Raw genomic sequence first — 22,055 nt, 5'->3', positions numbered from 1 at the left:
TGTTTTTGTTTTTAATGCTTCTTTTTTCAAGTGGTTTTACTTTCTTGCCTTGAGGGAACCAGAAAGTCTGTTTTGTTCATTAAAAAATTTTTAAAACAATCTAATACGTTCATCACATACACCAGGATGTTTGGTGTATGGCTAAATCGGGCTAATTAGCATATGCATTGGCTCCTATACTTACACTAAATCTAAATGGCTTTTCAAAAGCTTGTCTCAGTTCAGCCCCCACTTTCCCTGTGGGCTGTTCAGTTTTCACTGAAGGCTGTCCTGCCGCCTTCTGATTTTTTTTTTTTCATTTTATGTTACCCATCTTTCCGTCATAAGAGCGGGGCTCTCATCCAAATAGTTTTTGTGGATTAAATGATACCAGAAGAGGTTATGCTATGCTGAATACTTTATTTGTATTTTTATGTAAACATAATTTGCTTTGTAGGCACAAGATAACAAAAGCTCTAAAGCCACAAACACATTAGACGATGCTTCTGTTCGCTCCAACCACGCTTCACTTAAGAGAAGCCTTCGGGGTTCCTCTAAGGCAAACCGAGACCTTCTTCACTCTTCCTTCAGAAAAACAACCAGGACACGGGGGAGGAGGTGCTTAAAATGAGAGTCCATGGAACCATCAAATGTCCCCCGATTCTTCACAGCAGAAACTGACACGGTCGGTCAAACTCCAGCTTCCTCCCTCCGTATCCCGAGAGGAGAGGGTTTTAACCAATGGGTTCGACAGGGAGGCTGGATTGACTTCACTGGCTGAAAGAACAGATGTGGGAAGGATGACGTTCATGCTTCTCTTTTGGACATAACAAAGGATGCCTGGAGGTCAGGTTCCCTCCCCCCGGAGGAGGATAGCCCTCTCAGGGCCAGCTCTTCCAGCCCTAGAAGATGCCATTTCTGCCCTGATTCCTGGGAATCTCACTTGGACAGTGGTCCCTTAGAAGCCCCTTTCAGCCTGGTTACGGGAGAAACATGACCGTAGTATAGTGTCCAGTTAAGAGAGGTAAACACCCGTTCTCAGGATGGCCCCAGACTGGACAACTGCTGAGTCCTGGGATAGGAAGAGAAGATGACATGAGTGTCGCCTCTCAGGACACTCTCGTCCCCTGACTTATCAGATGGCCACCCCCTTTCCTGTCTTCATAGTTGACATGCATTCACCACAAGGAGAGACCCTTTTCAGGTCAATATTTGGCATAAATAAGTCATCACAAGCTTAGGAAAAACAGAACGCGATGAGTGAGGTGACGTGTGTTACAAAGAAACTCTGGAAACTAAGCAGGTAGCTGTTGAAATGCACCCATTCCTGTCACTGGGGGAAGAGGTGGGTCCACTGTCAAGCTTGTTGGTGGAAGAACTGGGCATGTGGGAACCCCCTTAGGTCTTCCACAGAGCAAAAGCTAGTTGCCTGGGCTCCTTATGTTTCTAGCATGGTTTGTGAGTGACAGATGAATCATTGGGCCTGGGAGAAGGGAATGGGGAGGCCGCTTCCCGGGTACGTGTGTTCACCTCTCAAGCCCAGTCAAATGGGCAGGTAGTGGGTGGAGTTTCTTAGGAGCTGAGGAGCTGGCAGCTGGACAGGGTATACAATCAAGCAGTTTGGTCCCTGGTTCCTGAGGAGCAGGGCCCTGCAGGATGGCACCATGGCCCTGTTGTGTTGGAGGGGAGGAAACTGCACATCTGGCAGCATATAGTGAACAGCCACCTTTTGCATCCCTAGAGTTGTCACTTGTTGGAACGTGCTTTGGCAAGACAGAAGAGTTTTTCAAACATGGTCTACAAGGGAGCTCTTTCTTGGGGGAGGGTGGTGGCTTGCTACCAGGAATGGAAAATAGAAAAGTTGGTAATGCTGATGGCGAGTATGCAAACACGGTCGAATCTCAGTGACATTTGAATGAGTCCTACACATGGTGAGTTTTCTTAAAGCCTCCCCACAGCCATATACATTTTGTCTCATGAGATGTGGCCTCAAAGAAGAAATCTCTGTGGCTGGTCTTCAAGTATAAGAAGATGACCCATTTTTCTATCCTGAAAAATTCAGACCAGCCTCCCTGTGTTTATGAATGAGAACTAACGAAAAGATCCAGTGACAGAAGGTTAGAGGAGAGTGGCTTGGACCTATGGCCTTAAGACAGTGGATGGATGTCAGGAAGTTTTCCTCTTAAAGGGAAGAGAGGAAAAAGTACTGTTTGGAGAGTTTTTAAATTCATAGGCTCATGACGATCTCTCCTGGCCTACCTTCTTTCCCCCACGGCCAAATTGGCGAGTGCTCTGGTCAGAGACATGGGTGGCCAGTGGCAAAGAGTATCATTGGCCCGAAGAGTGCTAGGACCTGGACAGCTCTCTGACAATACCTTTCAGTCCAAACTTGTCTTCTCGTCATCCTTGCCCACATCTAGTCTCTTAGGTGTCGGGCCTGTGGGCTATTGGCAAGGCTATTCTAGAACCATCAAGAAGGACCTGAAGATGGATGGTTTGGATACCGGGGAAAGGGGAGAGTGTGATACACAGATCGGGAAGGGACATAATACTGCATGGAATGGGCTTGGCACTTAATTCCAAAAAACAACAGTGATCAACAGCTTCTTAGCTCAGCTGACTGCAGACGAACACAACACGCAGGGACTACAGCATGTGTTCACTGGGGCGGAGAAGAGATTCGCAGCGGGTCCTCTTCTTCCAAACCGTCCTTCACATCCTCCTGTCTGGTCCTGGGCTACTGGATAAAGGGCATTCGCTCCTTGTTCTCACTGTCGCCCTCGTGGTCCTCCTCCTCTTCCCCTGCCTCGCTGGTCTCTGTGCTGTCGTTGGCCATCTGTAATTCAATGGAGGCCATCAGAGGGGGCCTCTGTGACCCACCCCTCACCTTCCCTGAGCATCTGATGAAGCCACGCAGGTAGGGCTTCCTCGAGAGCAGTCATGCCCAGAGGTAGAGAAAGCGCCTCTTGTCCCCGTCACCAGTACCTGCTGAGCTTCCTTTTCCATCGGATGCATGCATTAGCAGTGATCTCGCTGGGCCCATCCCCAGATCTCAGGATGCCCCCCATGGAGCCTGATGTCACCCTTCCTCCCCTTAAAGTACAGTCCTCTATCTGGAAGGGCTGTGGTCTCCTCCCAAACCCCAAGACACTCCAAGTACCCGTTCTCCATATCTCTTTGTTTCTTTGGGGCTGAGGGGTAAAAGCTGCGTGAGGTTCAAAAACAAGGACAATGACATATGTGGGTGCACGTCCCAAGCTCTTGGCCTGAAAGGTGAGCTTTTAGGCTCCAGCTGGGGTGAAGCTGGGCTTCTGCCAGCTGGGACCCGGTCTCACGGGGTATAGACAGCAGAGCCTCTGGGACAGCCAGTGCCAACTACCTTGCTTGAAAGCAATAAGCCGTTCCTGACCATTCAGGGGCCTGTCTCCTGCTACCAATGGTGCTGAAATAGACTCCTTCTTGTGTTTAAAGGCCACAGTGTCATGGACAGGGGACCCGGAATCCCAGCCCCTCCTTCCTAACCTTATCCCCTCATTCACCTTCAAACAGCCTTGGGACTTAGCATTTTGCAAACTCTATCTGTATTGTTATCAGCCACTGAAACATCACAAAATGCCCTCTCATTAAACTACCTTCATCCAGTGATAATCGTTGTTAGACCTCAACTATATTATGGTTGTAAAGACCAAAATGCTTTTTAAAATACATGCTTTGACTAAAATGTGGAATGTTAGTTTTTTTCCTTGTATGATTGATGCAGCTTTTCCTCTCCTTTCTTGTCTGTCCTGGCTTGCTCTTGACCTGCTCTTGCAGAGGCATTCGCCTTTCCTCCTTAGCCCCCATCTCGGTGCCCAGGAGCCCCCATTTGTGAGGGTGTCTGATACCCAGCCCCTTCCAGCCCACAAGCTGCCTGTGCTCCTTCTGTCCCTGGATTCATCTCTTGGGTAGAAAGATTTCCTCTGATTGACACTCACCAGTGGAGTCGGGGTCTTTTCCACATCCAGAATTAATTTTCCGATGTTCCCTCGGTCGTGGATCCGCTGCATGGCCTCCTTCACCTGAGACACAAGGTAAGAAGAAACAAGCCCTGGTTAGGTGAGAGGTTGCCCAGGTGAAAGGGGACCTGGACAGTCACACCGACAGCTTCCCACCAGGGGGCGCTGCAGTCCAAGCTGGTGGTGGAACCCGCGATGTCTCCCGGACCCTGGGGTGCAAGTAAATTCTGATTGTGTCATTCACATGCTCTGGTCTTCCTTTACAAGAATCTCCTCCATCTAAAATCAAAAGGTGGGCGCTTTTGAAATAATTAGATGAAAATTTCTTTTACAAAAAGGTCTGGGAATGTTCTCTGGACTGCCAAGAGTTATATGATGCACGATAGCAGGGCAAATTAGTCCGACTAAGTGTTGAGCAATAAAAGTATTTTTTGAGTATGATTAAGCCCTGTTTACTTAATATAATTCAGATTTATAATTTGGGCTAAATAAACCCATTACCCGGGTCTGAACTGCATTCAGAAGACAATTCCATGTTGTCTTCACCTGGGAGGAGTTCCTTTTAGAACCAGTAGTCAGACTGAGTATCTCTAGAAAAGATGACCCACTGTTTCCTTTCTGATGTCAAACCAAAGGATGTCTCCAGGGGACTGTCTGAAAAAGCAAGGGTGGGGCACAGACCCATGGTTTTATTTCATTCTGTTGCTGTGCAGAAAACTAACTGTAGGAGGCGCTGTGAGGGTTCAATGAGATATGGAAAGGGCACCAGGGAACCCAGGTCTCTGCTTGGGTACATGAAAACAAAACATCTCTTGATTTTAAAAAAGGAAATTCATAATAGATGTGGCCTAAACATTTTTCTCAAAATCTCTCACTTTCACATCTTTGTGTTCAATCATTCTGTCTGCAAATATTCAGTGAACGTTGCTTCTAGGCTAGATGCTGTGATTAAAAAAAAAAATAAAAGTAAGACATGGTGCCTGATTTTGAGGAGCTCAGCCTGTGGCTGATGGAGCCGCATTTGCTTATATAAAAAAGCAACCCAAGCCTTCTACTCATTTGTATACAAATTTGATAGAGCCATTAAAATGTTTGTATTTGAATTGCTTTTCTGGGACTTCATTCTAAAGAGATAATTCAATTTATGGGGGAAAATAACACATAAGCTACTCAATCATGGCACTGCTTTTAAAGGCAAATCTCTGAAACAACTTTTATCACAGAGAAAGAGGTGTCTAAGTGAACGGTGGCTCTTTCATTTATCTACTGAATAGAAATGTTACGGAGCTGTTAAGGAATATAAAGATATACACAGCTAATCATCAAGAACACATAGGATTAAACACTTTTGTAATACTGCAAAATGAGAACTTTACATGTACATTTTCACATGCGTTTCTATAAAGACATGGCTATTCTAAACAAGAGAGGGGCCACTGATCCATGATGAAAACTAATGTAGGGGAAACAGGTGTCTTTGGCCACTAGTGGCCAAATATTATTTGGTAACAAGTTTCAAATCAATATTTAATATAAACTCAATGCCTCTTTAAATGCAGTCTTTGGATAACTTAGCATTGGTTAGAATCAACCTGTTTTATAGACAGTCAGTCTCATATGATTGTCAATTGTCTGACCCTAATAAATAATCCAGTAGATTCTATATCTGTGGTGACATAGCTTTCTGAAGTGCCTTCACATTTAATGGTAGCAGCTACCATAATTGTTCCTCAATACCTGTGGAAGATGGTTCCAGAACTCCCCATTGGTAACAAAATCTGTGGCTGTTCCAGCCCTTTCTATAAAATGGTGTAGTCTGTATTTGCATAAAACCCATGCACATTTCCCTTATACTTTAAATCATCTCTTAGCATTTACATTGTGTAGTAAGTAATCTATGTAAATAGTTCTACTGTATTGTTCAGGGAATAATAACAAGAAATCAAAGTTGTTCAGGGAATAATAACAAAATCAATGTATATGTTCATACAACTTTTTTCCCTGAATATTTTCTATCAGAGGTTGGTTGAACCTGTGGATGCCAAATGTGTGGTTGAAGGGGGCCAACTGCACTCACTGAGAATCTATGAACAGTGGGTGATGTTTTCTAAAGTGGCTATTAGTGATCTCTTCCCTGCCATGTCCATGTGTAAGCCTCTCTCCTTGAGGGCAGGCTGGACACAGTGACTTGCTTCTAACCAAGAGAACACAGCAAAAAGTAGGGGGATCTCCCTTCCAGGGTCAGGCTGCAAGAGACTATGTCTTTAATCCTGCGGTCTCTTCTCCCTTCCTCACTCCAGTGGTGCAAGCAGCCAAGTCCTGAGAGGTCCCTGTGGCAAAGAACGGAGGGCAGCCTCCAGCCAATAGGGGACTGAGATATTGAGCTCCAGGGCCTCCAAGCACTGAATCCTGCCAACTTGCTAAGGGAGCTTGCAGGCAGAGCCTGCTCCAGTCAGATCTCTAAGTGAGATCACGGGCATCTTGGTGGCAATCTTGTAAGAGCCAAAGGACCTGGCAAAGCCACACTGATTCCTCCCCACAAATTTGAGAGGTCACAAAAGCTGTTGTAAATCACTATCTTTTTATTTAAAATATTCTTACCTTGGAAGAATTATACACATAATAATTATCTATAAAATAGCTATAACATATCTTGTAAGCTAAGTACCAATACTAAAAATATATATATAATATATATATATAATATAATGTATAATATATGTAATATAATGTATAATATATATAATATAATGTATAATATATATAATATAATGTATAATATATATAATATAATGTATAATATATATAATATAATGTATATATAATATATAAAATATATATATATAAAGCAAACTGCCCCCAAATAGAAGCAAACCTGCTACTGGGGACAGAACTGTGGTTCTAAGTAGATTGGCTGAACTTCAAAACCAATGCTTTCCCCCAATTCCACCCAGACTAAGCAGCTTCATTTGATTCTCAAAGGCAAAGGAAAGAGGTAGATAATGTCTCCCTTAATGGCTCCCAGAATTCAGTTGTTTATCACTGTGGCAAGTCATTAAGCACCTGGAGACTCCGGGGAGATTAGGAGCAATTTTTAAGCTGTTTTTCTAATAGGATGGAGCCCAGGGAAACGAAGCTTTTTCTCACCAGTAAAAGCTTATCATGATGCTAGGCGGGGGGGGGGGGGGGGGGAGAGAGCCTCTTGCGTGGCCGCCTCTAATCTGCATATTTTTGGATGCTTCTCTCTGAAATGAATTGACTCCTTGAAGTTTCTTATGTGGGAAGGGGATCAAGGGCTAGGAGCATTTCCAAGTGATCCCTTAATTAGTGAGATCCCAGTCACACTGTGAGGACTCCATCTTCTAACGATAACTTGGATGGAAAGAACCATCATTTGCGATCCATTCTCTATGGGGCGCAGTGTGTGGCATGTCTGTATGTTACTTAGTTTTTATCCACACACCAAGCCCTTAGGTGAGTACCTGCATCAGTGTTTTATAGATGAGAAAAGATGAAACACCCCAGGGGTCTGCCTCTGGCCATCATCTGGAAGGTGGTGGGAAGTGAGAGAGCGGCTTCCCCCTTTCTGGACTGGACAAAACCCAGGACAGGACTCTGCTGGCTGCACCCCAACACTGCTCTCTGGCAGGGGAAGCTCTGCAAACAGACTGCTTTCCAGTCACCAATTTGCAAACAGTACCTTGGTGGACCTTGGTGGGTGACATCACCCAGACATGAGAGTGACAGGCTCCAGAAAGCTCAGTAGGACACCGGGAGACTTGTCTCCCTTGCAGATGCTAGACAGAATTTTCTAAAGCACCTTTCTGCTTACATTCAAGAGAAAAGCCTAGTAGACCTGCATTGCCTAATCCAGTGGCCACTGGTCACACGAGGAACTGAGCACTTGACAAGTGCTGAGGACCAATTGCTATGGGTACCATGTAGGCCAGATATCAGAAACCTCATAATCATAACAGAGACAGGAGATCTCAGTAAGAATTGTCAACATGAGTAAATACGGAAGTGAGATTTTGAACATATCGGTTAAATAAAATATATCGAAGTTAATTTTTTTGTGCTTTTCTGAAGGTGGCTACTAGAAAATTTAAAACTGCACGTGGTTCACACTGTCACTGCTCTGGGCGGCTCTGGACTAGACAGTGCGGAGCTGAGGTCTGCCGCCTTCCTTCCAACTCTCACATCCCCCACTCCTACTTGAGATGTCTCTGAAGCTCACTGGGCCCTTGTGTCTCTGTATGTCCCGGTACCCTTCCTGGAACCCCTGGTCCCAGAGCTACTTAGTATTTATCTTCTGGGGCACTGATTTAGAAGTGAGCTTATCCAGGTACTTGCTTTGGGCCTCCCAACCTTGGCCCTCAGTCTGGCTAAGTACTTCTCCTTTGGGCTCCTGGCACCTCATGCTGACTAGTAATGTCACCACTACCCATGGGCAGGAGGTAGGAGCTTTGCAGAGTTCCGTCCCAGGCTCTCTGACTCGGTAGCATTCCATCTCCCTGAGCCTCACCTTCCTCACTTATCGAATGGTGAGAGCTATTTTACCCTTTGCTTGGTTGGTTCAACAGTGCCGACGCCCCATGTTGGGAGCTGGGGGAACCAGGTGAGCTCTGTATAGCCTGGGGAATCTCGGCATCCCTTATTATGGCTCATGATGAAGAATGTTCCATAACTATAAAAAATGTGCTACAAAGGGAGAGAATACCATTTTGTGATTGAGGAAAAATGGTGATTGTGGTGAGGGCAACCTGTTTAAACAGAATCCCTGGGAGAGGCAGGGTCCCACAGGGAAATGAATTCGACCCCCTCCCCACCTGCATCCCTACTGACCTCCTGCTTGAGGTTCCTGCTGGCCACCAGATGGTGCCATGAAGCCTTAGGGCCTCAGGTAGAACATGGACTCTGCATTCTCTAATTGTTTGACCTTAGGCAGTTGGCCCAACCTCTGACACTATTTTTCTGCAAAGCGAAGGTAAGGTTTTGTGTGTATTTCCTGTTGGTGATGGAAGAAATTACCACGGACATAATGGCTTGAAATGCAAATTTATTCTCTTACCGTTCTGGAGGTCAGAAATCTGATATGGTCTCACTGTGTAAAATCAAGCTGTGTTTCTTGTGGAGGGAGAATCCATTTCCTTGGCCTTTCTGGTTTCTAGGAGAAGCACCCCCCGCCCCCCCATTCCTTTGCTCCTACTTCCCTCATGCTGTCTTCAAAGTCAGATCTCTCCAACTCTGACTCACTTGCCTCCCTCTTTTAAGGACCTTTGGGATGCTTGATGGATAATCCTGGATAACCTCCCCATCTCCAAATCCTTAATCTCCTATGCAAAAATCCCATCTGCTTTGTGAGGTCACAGGTTCTGGGGATGAGGATGTAGACTACTTTGGGGATCATGAATCTGCCCATCACAGGTTTATACCCACACAATAGACTCGCATGGAGACTGACAGGCACTAAATGTCCCCCCTGTCTGCTCGGGACCGGGCATCTTGTTCTCCTGTAGGAGCTGCGTCAGGAGAAAGCCTGAGGTTCCAGCGCCCTCTACTGGATTTCTGAAGGGTCTCCATAGAGCCCTGAGGTCTTTCTTTATGGGATGTTTCATCCACAGTATGCCCAAGGCCACCTAATAAGGGGTGGGCTCCAGCTGGGCTCTGCATGACTCTGAGACCTGGGCACCCCTCTGCAGGGCCAGAGGGACAGATATCCAAAGCCAGGACACACTTCTAAACCATGCTCTTGTTTTGTGGGCTCCCAGACTTCTCTTCCCAAGCATCCTCCAGATCATATGGGAACTTCCCACCATGTGAGCAAGATCTGTCCTGGTGGTGCAGGTGGTACTCGAGGGTGGGGAGAGAAGAGGTTGACCAGGGCTGGGAGCCCCCATTGTACTCTAGCCTGGGGGCCTGCAAATGTGACAGGCAGGTCAGGTTGTGGGACACAGTGACTGGGCAGTATGACAGGCAGGGCCTGATGACTGACCACGGAGACAGAGGGTGGAAAGAACTGAGGATGACTCAGCTAAGAGGCGGTGATGCTCCACGCGCCTGGCATGTCAGAATGGGGTGCCCAGTGAGGGATTTGTCGCTGTGCAACGCTAATGATGATGACAATGACAGTAATCCACATCTGTTCAGTGCTCCTGTTGTAGTCTTTGAGCTTCATCATGGAACAATGAACCCTCGGTTTCGAGATGCCGTGTGCGTCACCTAAGGCTGCCCAGGGGCTGACTCCAGGATCTGGGTGCAGCTGTCGAGTGCAGGAGCTGGGAGCGGAATCGGAGCATGGGGCTTTTCCTTTTCTTTCTCCTTGTTTTCTCTCCGAGGAGAAGACTGAATTCAAGTCCAGTGTTGTGTTTGAGGTCCTGGGTGTCCAGCCAGGGAAAAGCATCTGGCAGCAAACACCTACGTATGGGGCTTAGGAAAGAGGAAGCGGTAGGAGAAGCCCCCAGGGTCACTGGACATCACCTTAGTAAGTGCGGTACCACTTGGGTGTGGGCGACTTGCTGACTAACCCAGTCCACAATGATTAGATGGCCATGGAAACCTGTCTGAGGAGGATTCTTCCCCCATGTCCATCCCTCACAGGCCCAGGCACCTGAGAACCAGGAGTAGGGCAAGCCGAGGGAACAAGAAGGTGACCAGAGCCCAGGGGAAAGGCTAAAGGCTGGCTGGATCTTGGGTCCTGGTGATTTAGAGAAGCTAGGTCACAGTGCATTGTGGGGAATGCCCTTTGCAGACCCCCTGGAGCTCCTGTCTCTTGTGTTTGGCTTCTCATTAGACTCGCCACTAACAGACTCTAGCCCCCAAGCCTGTCTTCCGTGCATACATACAGTTCCAGCTGAGTCCTTCAAGGTTAAAGTTAGACACACCCCAGCACAGAGGCTCTCCGGATGGCTTATCTAAAAGTATTTCACGGTGTAGCTGGACTCATGGAGGCAGAATGCCTGATTTGTTCACTTGGCCCTGATGTACTGCGCCCTGGCACAGCTGACCGGGTGTCACTGGTCAGCATGTTCTCAGTGAAGTCTGGGGGTGTTCGATTCTCAGGGTGTCATCTTACAGTGCAGTCAGTGAGAAGAGAATTTAACTGGCTTACACTATGCAAACAGGGACATAGTCATCGCCATACTTATTTTTCTGTACAATGGAACTAGGAGAGAAGGGTTCTCTAGAAGTTAGAGGAGGGTTTATGGGCTGCAACCTATTCTTGGGGTATTGCTCTCCTCATCCATTCTTGGGCTTCTCTGTGGACTCCGTATTAGTTGGCTTTACATTGCTGTGACCAAAATACTTAACAAGAACAACTTAGAGGAGAGAAATTTTATTTTGGCTCACATTTTGAGAGACTTAGTCCATGGTGGGCCAACTACATTGCTCTGGGTCAAAGATGAGGCTGTACATCACGGAGGAAGGGCCAGGCAGAGGGAGCGCTGGCCAGGAAGCAGAGAGAGAAAGGGGAAGGGGCTGCAAGGCAGATGAACCCTTCCAGGGCACAATCCACCTCTTCCAGCCACACCCCATCGGCCTACAGTAAACACCCTGTCAATCCATTCAACCTAGGATGGACCGATTACATTACATCTCTCACAATCCGGCCATTTGACCTCTGAATTTTCCTGCATTAACACAGGAGCTTTTGGGGGATGCCTCGCATACAAACCCTACATTTTACTGGGTCTCTTGTCCATTGGCTTCCAATTGGTTCTGACTATTGAGAGACGCTGGAAGTGATCAGAGGCCAAGAAGAAGGTCAAGGTGTTTCTTCCTTGGCCCCTGCCTTGAGCCAGGTCTCTGGCAGTACCTAGGCCCCTCTGCAACTGCAGCTCCTTCTGGGTCCCAGCTCCTTCTCTGGAATCCCATAATACGTTTTCTTCCCTGTGCCTCTTAGGCCAAAGGGTGAGTGAGATCTTCCTACTATTGCTAATTTACAAACATCTCAGCAAATGCCCCCTTCATTCAAAACAAAAACAAAAACAAACCCCCCCCCCCCAAAACAACACTTTGCCTCCCCAACTAAATGTGCCACTTGTTTCCTTTCAGGATACTGACTGATACAATTAGACTTTTTTTTTTTTTAATACAACAAATGTATTGAGCATGCTCAGTGTTAAGCCCTGGGAAGTGGTGGAAAGCAAACCAAACATCTGCAAGACTCCCTGCCCTTAAGCTTAAGATCTTATGGGGATGCAGGCTTGCTCCAACAATGACTGTGCTGTAAGATGACACCTGATAATTGCTAAGATGGTTTTATGAAAATGCAGATGAGGGGTGTGACCTGGTCGGGAAGACCATGGAGAGTTTGTCTGAAAAGGTGATAATTGAGTTGGGATTTAAAGAATGAATAGGATCGACAAATATATGGAAAAATGTTCACCATCTCTAGTAACTAGAGAAATGCAAATCAAAACTACTCTAAGATTTCATCTCATGCCAGTCAGAATGGCAATTATCAAGAATACAAACAAGAATAGGTGTTGGCAAGGATGTGGGGAAAAAGGCACACTCATACATTGCTGGTGGAACTGCAAACTGGTGCATCCACCACGGAAAGCGGTATGGAGATTTCTTAGAAAACTTGGAATGGAACCACCATTTGACCCAGCTATCCCACTCCTCGGTCTATACCCAAAAGTCTTAAAACCTGCATACCATAGTAATGCACCCACATCAATGTTTATAGTGGCTCTTTTCACAATAGCTAATCTGTGGAAGTAACGCAGATGCCCTTCAGTAGATGAGTGAGTGAAGAAGCTGTGGTATATATACACAATAGAATATTACTCAGCATTAAAAAGGAATAAAATTATGGCATTTGCAGGTAAATGGATGGAATTGGAGAATATTATGCTAAGTGAAGTAAGCCAATCCCCCAAAACCAAAGGCTGAATGTTCTGATAAGTGGATGCTGATCCATATTGGGGGGGCATGGGAAAAATGAAGGAACTTTGGGCAAAGGGCAGGAAAGATGGTGGGATGAGATGGAAACATTACCTAAGGTATATGTATGACTGCACATATGATGCGATGCTATCCCGTGTACAATCAGATAAATAAAACGTTATGCTGCAACTGTGTACAAAGAATAAAAATGCATTCTGCAGTCATCTACACCTAACTAAAATAAATAAATTTTATAAAAAAGAATGAATAGGATTTAGTTGTGGCCATAGGGGGACAGAAGCTACTCCAAGCTGAGGGAGCAGGATGCAAAAGAGAGCTGGAAAAAGTCCGCTGGCCCCGGAAGGTAGGTCGGGGCCATTGGTACTGTATTCCCAAGAGTTCCCCGAAATACTCATCTCCATTTCCCATCTACCTGCATGGTTTATTTCTTCATTCTTGGGCAACAGGGCTGGTTAACGATGCTCAGTCTTTGTTTGGGGTCTCATTTAATGCTTCACAATATTCAATTTCCCCTTTGCATGGTGTGAAAGGCGCAGAGTCATTAGGGTACAAATGACACCACTTAATAACCACAGCCCTTGGCTTGTGTTACTAATGGTAATAAGCATAGCCACCTAAAGTAGGAAAAAATGATGGATGATTCCACGGATCACTGGGCCAATCAGATGATAAATTAAAAGCGTTGGAAATGAAGAAATGAGCAACAGCCTAATGGAGAAGCACATCTACCAAAGTCATCTGTGGAATATGGCTCACATCCATGACGTCCATCTCCGGGAGGGCTTGGGTGTGTTTGTGAAAAGAATATTCATTTCAAGTAGGATTGGGGTCTGCAATTTCTGGGTACTGCTAAGTAGCCAGGGGAGTCTTAATGTAAGTGAACTCCAATATTTTGATGGAAGAGCAACTAGAAAAGTATAGATGTCAGGTCCATGGATTGACCCACTGGCAAGGGAGAAAAAGGTTCAAACATAATTCCTTTTTGGAAGAGATGCATAGGGAGCTTTAGCAGGGCATGGACTAGGCTGGGCCTAGGGGGTTGACCAAGGCATAATGTGTACAGAGAGGCATTCTCAGGGCCATGTAATGCAGGGTCAGCACCTGAAAGCAAACGCTGCCTTGCACTTGACACCCTAATTGCCTCTCTTAGCCATCCCTGCAGGACCAGGACTGGGTGAGCTATCCCTTTTAAAGGAAGGGAAACAGAAAGGAGGCTGCTAGAAAGGAAGTCTCTACTTGGTAGCAGGATGGTGAATGGGGATGATTTAGGAGGATTTTTCCCAGGGTCAGACATAGGAACATCCTGAGGGAGGAAGAAGGGCAAGGCAGCATGGTCCGGATGGAGAGCCTGGACCTCCGGTCCTGGGTGGCTGGGTGACACTGTCTGTCTTGGTCCTGCATCCTGGTCACCAGAAGTTCAAATGAATTAAACACCGAACCAAAGCCAGAGCATCCTGTGGAGGTCTACCTAGTCCACAATCAAGCCAGAGTGTATGTTCTCGTCCTCTTCTATTCTAAAGCAAAAGCTGAAGAGAATCTAGTGAATTGTCTCTGGTGTTTGTATTTATTAGCAGTGTTCTATGGTGTTGGATTTGGATGGTTGAACAGAATTGAAGTGGACCCTCAATGGATCCCAATTCCAACGTGTGAATGAGGCCTGGGCAGGAGGATGTGGTGCCGCCTCTTCTGGAGATGCTCAGTCTCTCAGACCCGAAGAGGAATATGAGTTGTACCATTTTTTTTTTTCTTTTTGCAGTACTAGGGGTGGAACCCAGGGCCTACTGCATGCTAGATAAGTGCTCTGTCATTGAGCTACACCCCAGGCTTTTGTATAATCTCAAGAGAGATGCTTGAAAGTGCATTGGGCATAGAAGAGGGGGTAACCTGTTTGAGATGGGGTAAGGGTGAAAATCAGAGAAAGTTATTGAGAAGAAGTGACATTTATTCTGGGACTTGAAGGTGGAGTAGAAGTTTGTCACCCAGCCAAATAGAAGGATACAGAAATAATCTGAGGAAATATTGCTCTGTGCAGAGAGTTGAGGGGTTAATAAAACCCAAGATCCTACTGCCCCTCAATTGTACAAGAGGAAAACTTCCAAAATACATGTCAAACTCATTCTTGCTTTGAATTTTTTTTAATAGAACAGAATGGAAAGCAAGATTATTATTTTTTTAAGAGAGAATTTTAATATTTATTTTTTAGTTTTTGGCAGACACAACATCTTTATATGTGGTGCTGAGGATCAAACCCGGGCCACACACATGCCCGGCGAGCGTGCTACCGCTTGAGCCACAGCCCCCAGCCCCTTGCTTTGAATTTTTTAGAGAAAAAAAATAAGGGCAAGAGATGCTGCATCTTTGCTTGGAAGATTCTAGTTCCTTCCTGATGTTGTAACTGCCTTGCTTTGAGGTGGCGCTGGTTTTGTTTATTTGCAGATTAACAACAATATCACTGTCAATGATGGATGAAGTTTTCATCTGGAATTGTCAAATGTGAGAATTTGTGGGAAAGTGTTAAAACAAATTGTAAGGAGTCCTAAGATCCTTCAAGGCCTTGTAGGTTCTTGAGTGGGTGCCCATCTTTGAAGGGAATGATGGTCAGACCGAACAATATTTGGAAAGGACAGTTTGGAGGGCTCAGGTGAGTTTTCCTTTAGGGTTAGAAAAAGAGGGCTCGCTTACAGGGATTTGGGAGCATTTTAGTACTGAAGGGAATTGAGATCTGTTGATGATGTCACTTAGACCTCACTGTCATTTGGACAAATGTCAGGGTGATGGTGCAGATTTATAGGTGGCCCAAGAGGCAGAGTCTGGGACAAGTTGTCTGGGAACCGTGGAATGATCTAAAGCACAGAGTAGAAATACAGAGAGATCCTGTTTGTGTAAGAAGCATTTGTGACCAAAGCGCTCCTGTAGGAGGCTGGCTGTGTGCCCCACCCCCTCCAAGCTAGCTAACGGGGGTGGGGGTGGGGGGGTGGAGGGGTTTCTATTGATCTTCCCACTTGGAGAAGGAGGATGGGGAGGGTTACAGGCTCTGAACCTAAGAGCATAAAACATGAATCACCACCTTCCCTTAGGTTGTAGGTGAGCACTGCAGGTGAGCACAGAGGACATGGCAGAGGTGGCGAGTCCAGAGTGACAGAGGATGTTGCTCATCACTGTCACAGTAGCTGACATATGACTAGGAATCAGCAGGTGCGTCACCAAGCAAAGCACCTTATATACATCATCTCATTTCATGGCATCCACCCCATGAGTTGAGTGGGAGTTTGTCAGGCTGTCAATCAGGGGTACATGAAAATATCCCTCCTTTTTTTCCTTGAGTCTGTGGCTCATGAAGGAGAGTTGAAAGAAGAGTGAAGCTGAGTGATATTAGTGGCTGCCAACTCACCTGTCCCAAGGTTAGACAGTGGGTTAGGAAGGCTCGGGCTCCATGACCATCTCTGTACAATGATAGCGCTCAGTGCACTTAGTTGTCCTAAGAGAGTGGCCTGGGATCAGGAGAGTCATGGAGCCCGGGAGAGGAGTGAAGTCTGGAGGATGCTGGGCACCAGGCTACAGGAATCATTCCCTCTTGAAGGATTCTCCCAGGAACATGGGCATTTAGAGACTAATGGCTCCTTGCTGTGGGGTGTCCTATACATTGTGGGATGTTTAACGGCAACTCTGGCCTCTGCTCTCCAGATGCTTCCAGACATGGCCAAATGTCCCCTTCTTGCTAACTGCCTTCAGGTGAGAACTACAGGGTGTAGGAATGTGTCACCCATCTCCATTCTTTCCATTGGTCAGTGGGCGTTTGACGGAGGCATCTTCATCTCCACATCATGAGGGAGTTGGCCATAGGAGATTTGGTTCTGCTCTCCAGGACTAGGAAGAGTGTGTGGCACATGGCCCAGTGGGTACTGAATAACAGAACACACTTGGTTTCTGACTTCAAAATGCTTCTATGATTAGATTAGCTTTTCTCAAAATATGATGGCTGCCTGCATCCAAGTCACGTGTGCTGCTCTAAGGAAGTGACGTTTGGCCTCACCCTAGCCCTCTCTGTTGAGACCAGCAGGCTGTCCATTCCAGTGATTCTGGGGTTCTGAAGTTCTAGAACCTTTGAGTTCAAACAGGGCTTCACTTAACACACATACTGGCTTCCTGGTGACTCATGGCTAGGAACAAGAAAGATGAGCCACTTGCTTGGCTAAGAGCCCCCTGAGAGGGTGAGATGATTGACATCTGGGTAGGGCCTTGTTTAATGCCTGGCATTAATACCATGCCATGCTGCAGAGCCACAGAGCACAGGACAGCTCCTTCCTCTCTAGGGCCCTTGATGAGGAACCGGATCTCAGCTGTGGCGCTGCACAAGCACCAATTAGATTTCTTCTTCGTGCATAAAGAAACCTTTGGGATATTGTTTTACAATTAATTAAAACCACTCACTGTCTCTACGTGGCCTCTCTGGGACCCAGCAGCTGACTGCCCTCTGCTCATGGTTGGAGGGGCTGATCTCCATGATGGTGGGGTCAGAGGATGTGTGACAAGTTAGAACCAGTGGGTTACTACAGCAACTCGCAGCCCAAGGAATTATTAGCCTGATCTTAATGCGGTGTGAGTGGAGATATCAGAAGCAGGACTGTGTGCCGGAGATGCAGCCGGCATTTCCAGGCAGGAAAGAGCAGGAGGGGGTGTGACCCTATGGCAGGTGGAGATGCATATCCTTGAACTAGGAAATGCAGATCAGTGTTCTGCCAAGTTCTCCCCTCAAAAAAAATGTATATTCCCAGTAATAAAACTTTATTTGGTTTTTAACTACAACCAGGTAAATAATTACATATGGACACCAGTGTAGAAACAATACTCTCTGAAAAATTACACTCATACACAGCTAAACTAATCGTTCTTTTTGTTTTTTAAAAATTATGAGCACATGGCAACCTCTGGGAAGTATATAATTTTCCTAGGGCAGCTGTAACAAAGTACCACCAAACTGGGTGGCTGAGAAGAGCAAGAATTTATCCCCAGCTCTTTTATTTTTTTAATTTGAGACAGGGTTTCATTTCATTGCTTTGGTCTGCACCAAGTTGCTGAGGCTGGTCTCCAGCTTAAGATCCTCCTGCCTTAGCTTCCTGAGTTGCTGGGATTAGAGGTGTGCACCACCATGCCTGGCAAGAATGTACTATTGCGCAGTTCTGGGGACAGAGGTTGAAATCAAAACAGCAGGGTTGGGCCCTCTTGGAAGCTTATCTAGAGTCTTTCTCAGGTTTCTACCCTAGTGTCTGGCAGCTGCTGACAGTGCCCAATGGACCTTGTGGACAGGTCACTCCAGAGTTTGCATGGTCCACCTTCACCTGGTGGTTTCCCTCTGCCTCTGTTTCTCTCTTCTTACAAGGACACCAGTCATTGTTGGATCAAGAGGTCCCCCTACTCCAGTCTGATCTCCTATAGCTGTCTGCAATGGGACAACATCATGATACATTTGTAACAACTGTTTCCAAGTAAGGTTACATTTGAGGTTTAGGGAAGGACATGGATTTTGGAGGGACACTAATGCAGTACAGCAGTAGCAGCTTTTGAAGTTGGTTTTTCATTTCTTGTGTTTTGGATTTTTAAACCTTTTTATTATAAAATAAAACAGATATCAGGTCAAGAAATAGAACTTTGCCAGCCACCCCAAAGCCCCCATCTTAACCCTTGCCCTTCCCCGAATGCCACCACCTGATCCTGACGCTGACAGTGAGCACTGCCTTACATGTCTTTAGTTTTCACCCAATTTTACATCCCTTGGCACCATAATTTTGTCTGCTATTCACACACACATACACACCCATCTATACCTTTAAGTCCTTTTAAATCTACAAGTTCTTCTTCAATTTTATTATTGTCCTCTGTAAGCACTACTGAAGACTGACCTGCGGAGTCTGCCACCTATGGACTGTGTGGATGTCAGCTAGCCAGCAAGAGTCCTACATAGTTCCTCCAAGTTGGTAGGAGTTTTGATCAGATTAAAATGTTCCTATGGCCAAGCCCATTGGTGCTCTTAGGTCCTCTTCTGGGAAGGCACACAAGAGTTGACTGGCTCTCTTTTCCTAAGACCAGCTCAGTGCTAGATGCATTGATTTTTCTGGGGGTGTGAAAGTACTCTCCTAATTCAAACACTTTGTGTTCATTTATTAGCTGTCATCATTTGATCAGGAAGTGACATCCCTCCAACTGCTATTTCATTACCAGTGATAAACAGTTCACATTGGAAAGAAGAATTGACTCTTTATGTCATAAGGCACAATAATGCCTTTAATAACAATCAAAGGAATGGAATTAAGTTTGATAGTCTCTTATTTGCTCTTTAAAAGCAAGAGTTGGAGCAAAATGTCCATCAGGAGAGGGATGGTGAGGAAGCACAGCTTATTCCTGTCAGATCACCTCACCCATTTCTTCCTAACATAATAAGCAGAGCAACTCCATATTTAGTGTGGTCACATCTATGTAAAATTTATATTAATGTAAATAACAGGTTATATCATAACCCTGGCTTTATCTGAGAAGTAGGGTCAGAGCTTATTTTCATTTTCTCCATTTTCATTTCTCTGTATTAAGAAAAATTGACCACAATGAGCACACGTTTGTTGTGTACAAAGTTGTGGTCGGGGGCTCGCGAGAAGGCACGGGCTTCCTTTGGCAGTGAGGCAGGTGACAGGGCTGGGTAGGGCAAAGCCCACGGGGCAGGCTGGTCCAGACTCTTTTGCAGGGAGTCGTGTGAGTAAGTCCAAAATAAAACCAGCTTCCTGCTACACGAAGGCCAGTCGAGGCTCAGCCATCAGGACCGACAGCCTCAGGTGCCAAGGCTCCCTTTCAGGATGGCCACTGTGGGATGCCACCCATCAGCACCGCAGAGATAGTGACTCTAGGAAGAAACTCTCCACCCCCTCCTGCCACCTCCTCCTTTAACTTACTCTCTTCAGGCCACCAGAATCTAAACTTGGCCTGATTTAATTGCAGAAGGACATCTCCAACTACCGCCTATTAGTTGGTGGCCTTTGCTCTAATGTCCTGGGTGCACCATCTCCACCCTGTCCCTGGCTGGTTGAGGGCCTCCTCATCTCTCTACAGGATTCTTTTCCTAGGCTCCTACCTGGTCCATGAGTTCCCTGCTTTTCCACTCTCAATCTGTCCCTCTCTGCTGCCCCCAGTCTTGATTTCAGATAGACACCGTCTTCTTGTCTTTCAGGTCTCGAATGCTAAGGACAATGGGAGTGATCTGATGGCTGAAACTGACCAGTCCGCACATCAGCGGGGCATATGCCCTCGGGGGTTTTCCATGGAGTGGTCCACTTGCTCCTCATTGTGACCCTGTGACCAACATACCAGAATCATTCTCACTTCACATACATAAACAGTGAGGTTCAGGGAGGTTACCCTGCCTGTGGTCATAGGCTCAGTAGGCAGAAGAGTTAGGCTTTCAACCTGGACTGTTTATGAAATATTTACAGATGGAATGACATTTTATCTGAGATTTACCTTAAAATACTCCAGAAAAACACCGAAGACAGGAAGTCAACAAAGGAGCACTGATCACAGTAGTGTGTTGGGGACATGCGTAGCAAAAAGGGAAGGAGTGGTGCCAACGTTCTATTCTCACTGCTTTCGGGTATGTTTGGAATTTTCCCAAAAGTTTATGAAATGTGAGCTCTGGGCTTTTTTTTTTTTTCCACAGATGATGATGATGATGATGATAATAATAATAATAATAATAATAATAACCCAGCAATTCTAGCACCCAAAGGCTCGACCATGGTAAAGGGTTGCCAGGAACTCAGCATATGTTTGAGGGTGATGTCACAGATGAATGGTTTGGGTTCCCCTGCAACTTGGGGTTAGAGAAGTTGAAAGCATGACTCCTGTCTCCCCAGATAGAAGAAGATATCCCTTCCACCAACAGCCCACCTCTGCAGAGCTAGAACCTTCCACCTCCTAGGAGCCAGGTGACATGCACAGGTGAACACAGGAAGCTCCTGTCCTAGAGGATGCCACCAGCTGGCAGAGGAGAAGAGGAGGTTGGGACAGGAGGGGTGCAGGCCATGGAGGCAGCTGACAGAGCAGGGAACATGCTAGATCCCAAGTCTGAATGCAGAGGCCTGTGAGCCCAGGGGGGGAAATGACTGCATTTAGAGATGGATGGCATCTGCGGTGGGTTTCCATAGTTTGTGGGGCTCTCTTTTGTGGGCAGCAGGGAGCTGGCCATGATGGGTGTGTGTCTCAGGAAGCCAGCTCCGAGGGCAACGTTGACAGGCAGGCTCTGGGGGACAGAAACTGGGAAACCGGTGAGAACTGGGATGAGGGACACCGGAGAGGTGGAGCTGGCGAGATTTGAGGTTGGTGACAGGTGTGTCACTGCTAAGGCCCATTTCATCTTTAAGATCATTTTAGGTGGTTTGGAAGTCAGATAATTCCCCAAAGAGCGGATGGATCCTCTAAAATGACCTACGCTTTGAAAGATTCTCCACCAAGGAGAGATGAAATTTGATATATCCTCATCCATTTTAATTAGCGTGGGAGACAGGTGGTCTCGCTAGCCCCGGAACCTTCCTTATGCTCTCTCTGTCAGTGTCTCTGTGACTCTAAAGCCTAATTTTTAATCTCTCTGTGAGGCATAGAAGGGAAACAGAAAAGTGCTAACCTTTTCCTTCCAGCATCTTTTGTGCCTGCCCATCAGCTGAGACTTCTTTCTAAGCACCAAGGAATGTCCATCAGCCTAGAGGTTGTGTTGCCATGGTAACGGGACCAACCTGGGTCCAGGATAGAGGTAATAAAATTAAAGGGTTCAGGAAAGGCATCATTTTCCAGCCACTTGGCATCACTCTGAGAGGCTGGCATGTCAGGCACCTCCAGGCCGCAGCTCCTCCCACTCTAAACTGGGGTTCATCAGGTGGCTGGGTTGGACTGATCCCTGAGGTGTGGTTGTTGGACAGCAGCCAGACTCTTGGGGATCTGGGGGATGGGATCTAAGAAGCTCCTCACAGTAGGCCAGAGTTTAGTGGAAGTCATAGGAGAGGTAAGTGGCAGTCACCCATGCTGACATGAAGCTGAAGTCACATCCATCCTGAGTGTTTGACATGTTCATCAGTCTTTAAAAGGTCTTTAAAACACCTTGCAAACTCTTAAATATTCTCTGACCTG

General features: G+C 46.3%; 1 protein-coding gene across 1 annotated transcript in view; it reads right to left on the bottom strand.

Annotated features, from left to right (window-relative positions):
* Positions 1-379: 379 nt before the first annotated feature.
* Vat1l (vesicle amine transport 1 like) overlaps positions 380-22,055 on the bottom strand; it is a 144,433-nt gene continuing 122,757 nt past the window's right edge. The window contains exons 8-9 of the mRNA XM_027933223.2: positions 3,954-4,037; positions 380-2,815 (exon numbers count right to left, since the gene is read on the bottom strand). Coding sequence (XP_027789024.2) covers positions 2,717-2,815; positions 3,954-4,037 — 183 coding nt within the window. The 3' untranslated portion in view covers positions 380-2,716. The remainder of the gene's footprint in view (positions 2,816-3,953; positions 4,038-22,055) is intronic.

Source organism: Marmota flaviventris, chromosome 18, assembly GCF_047511675.1.
Source record: "Marmota flaviventris isolate mMarFla1 chromosome 18, mMarFla1.hap1, whole genome shotgun sequence".
Classification (NCBI taxonomy): domain Eukaryota; kingdom Metazoa; phylum Chordata; class Mammalia; order Rodentia; family Sciuridae; genus Marmota; species Marmota flaviventris.
The sequence above is the reverse complement of the archived record's forward strand: the minus strand, read 5'-3'. Positions and strand labels throughout refer to the sequence as shown.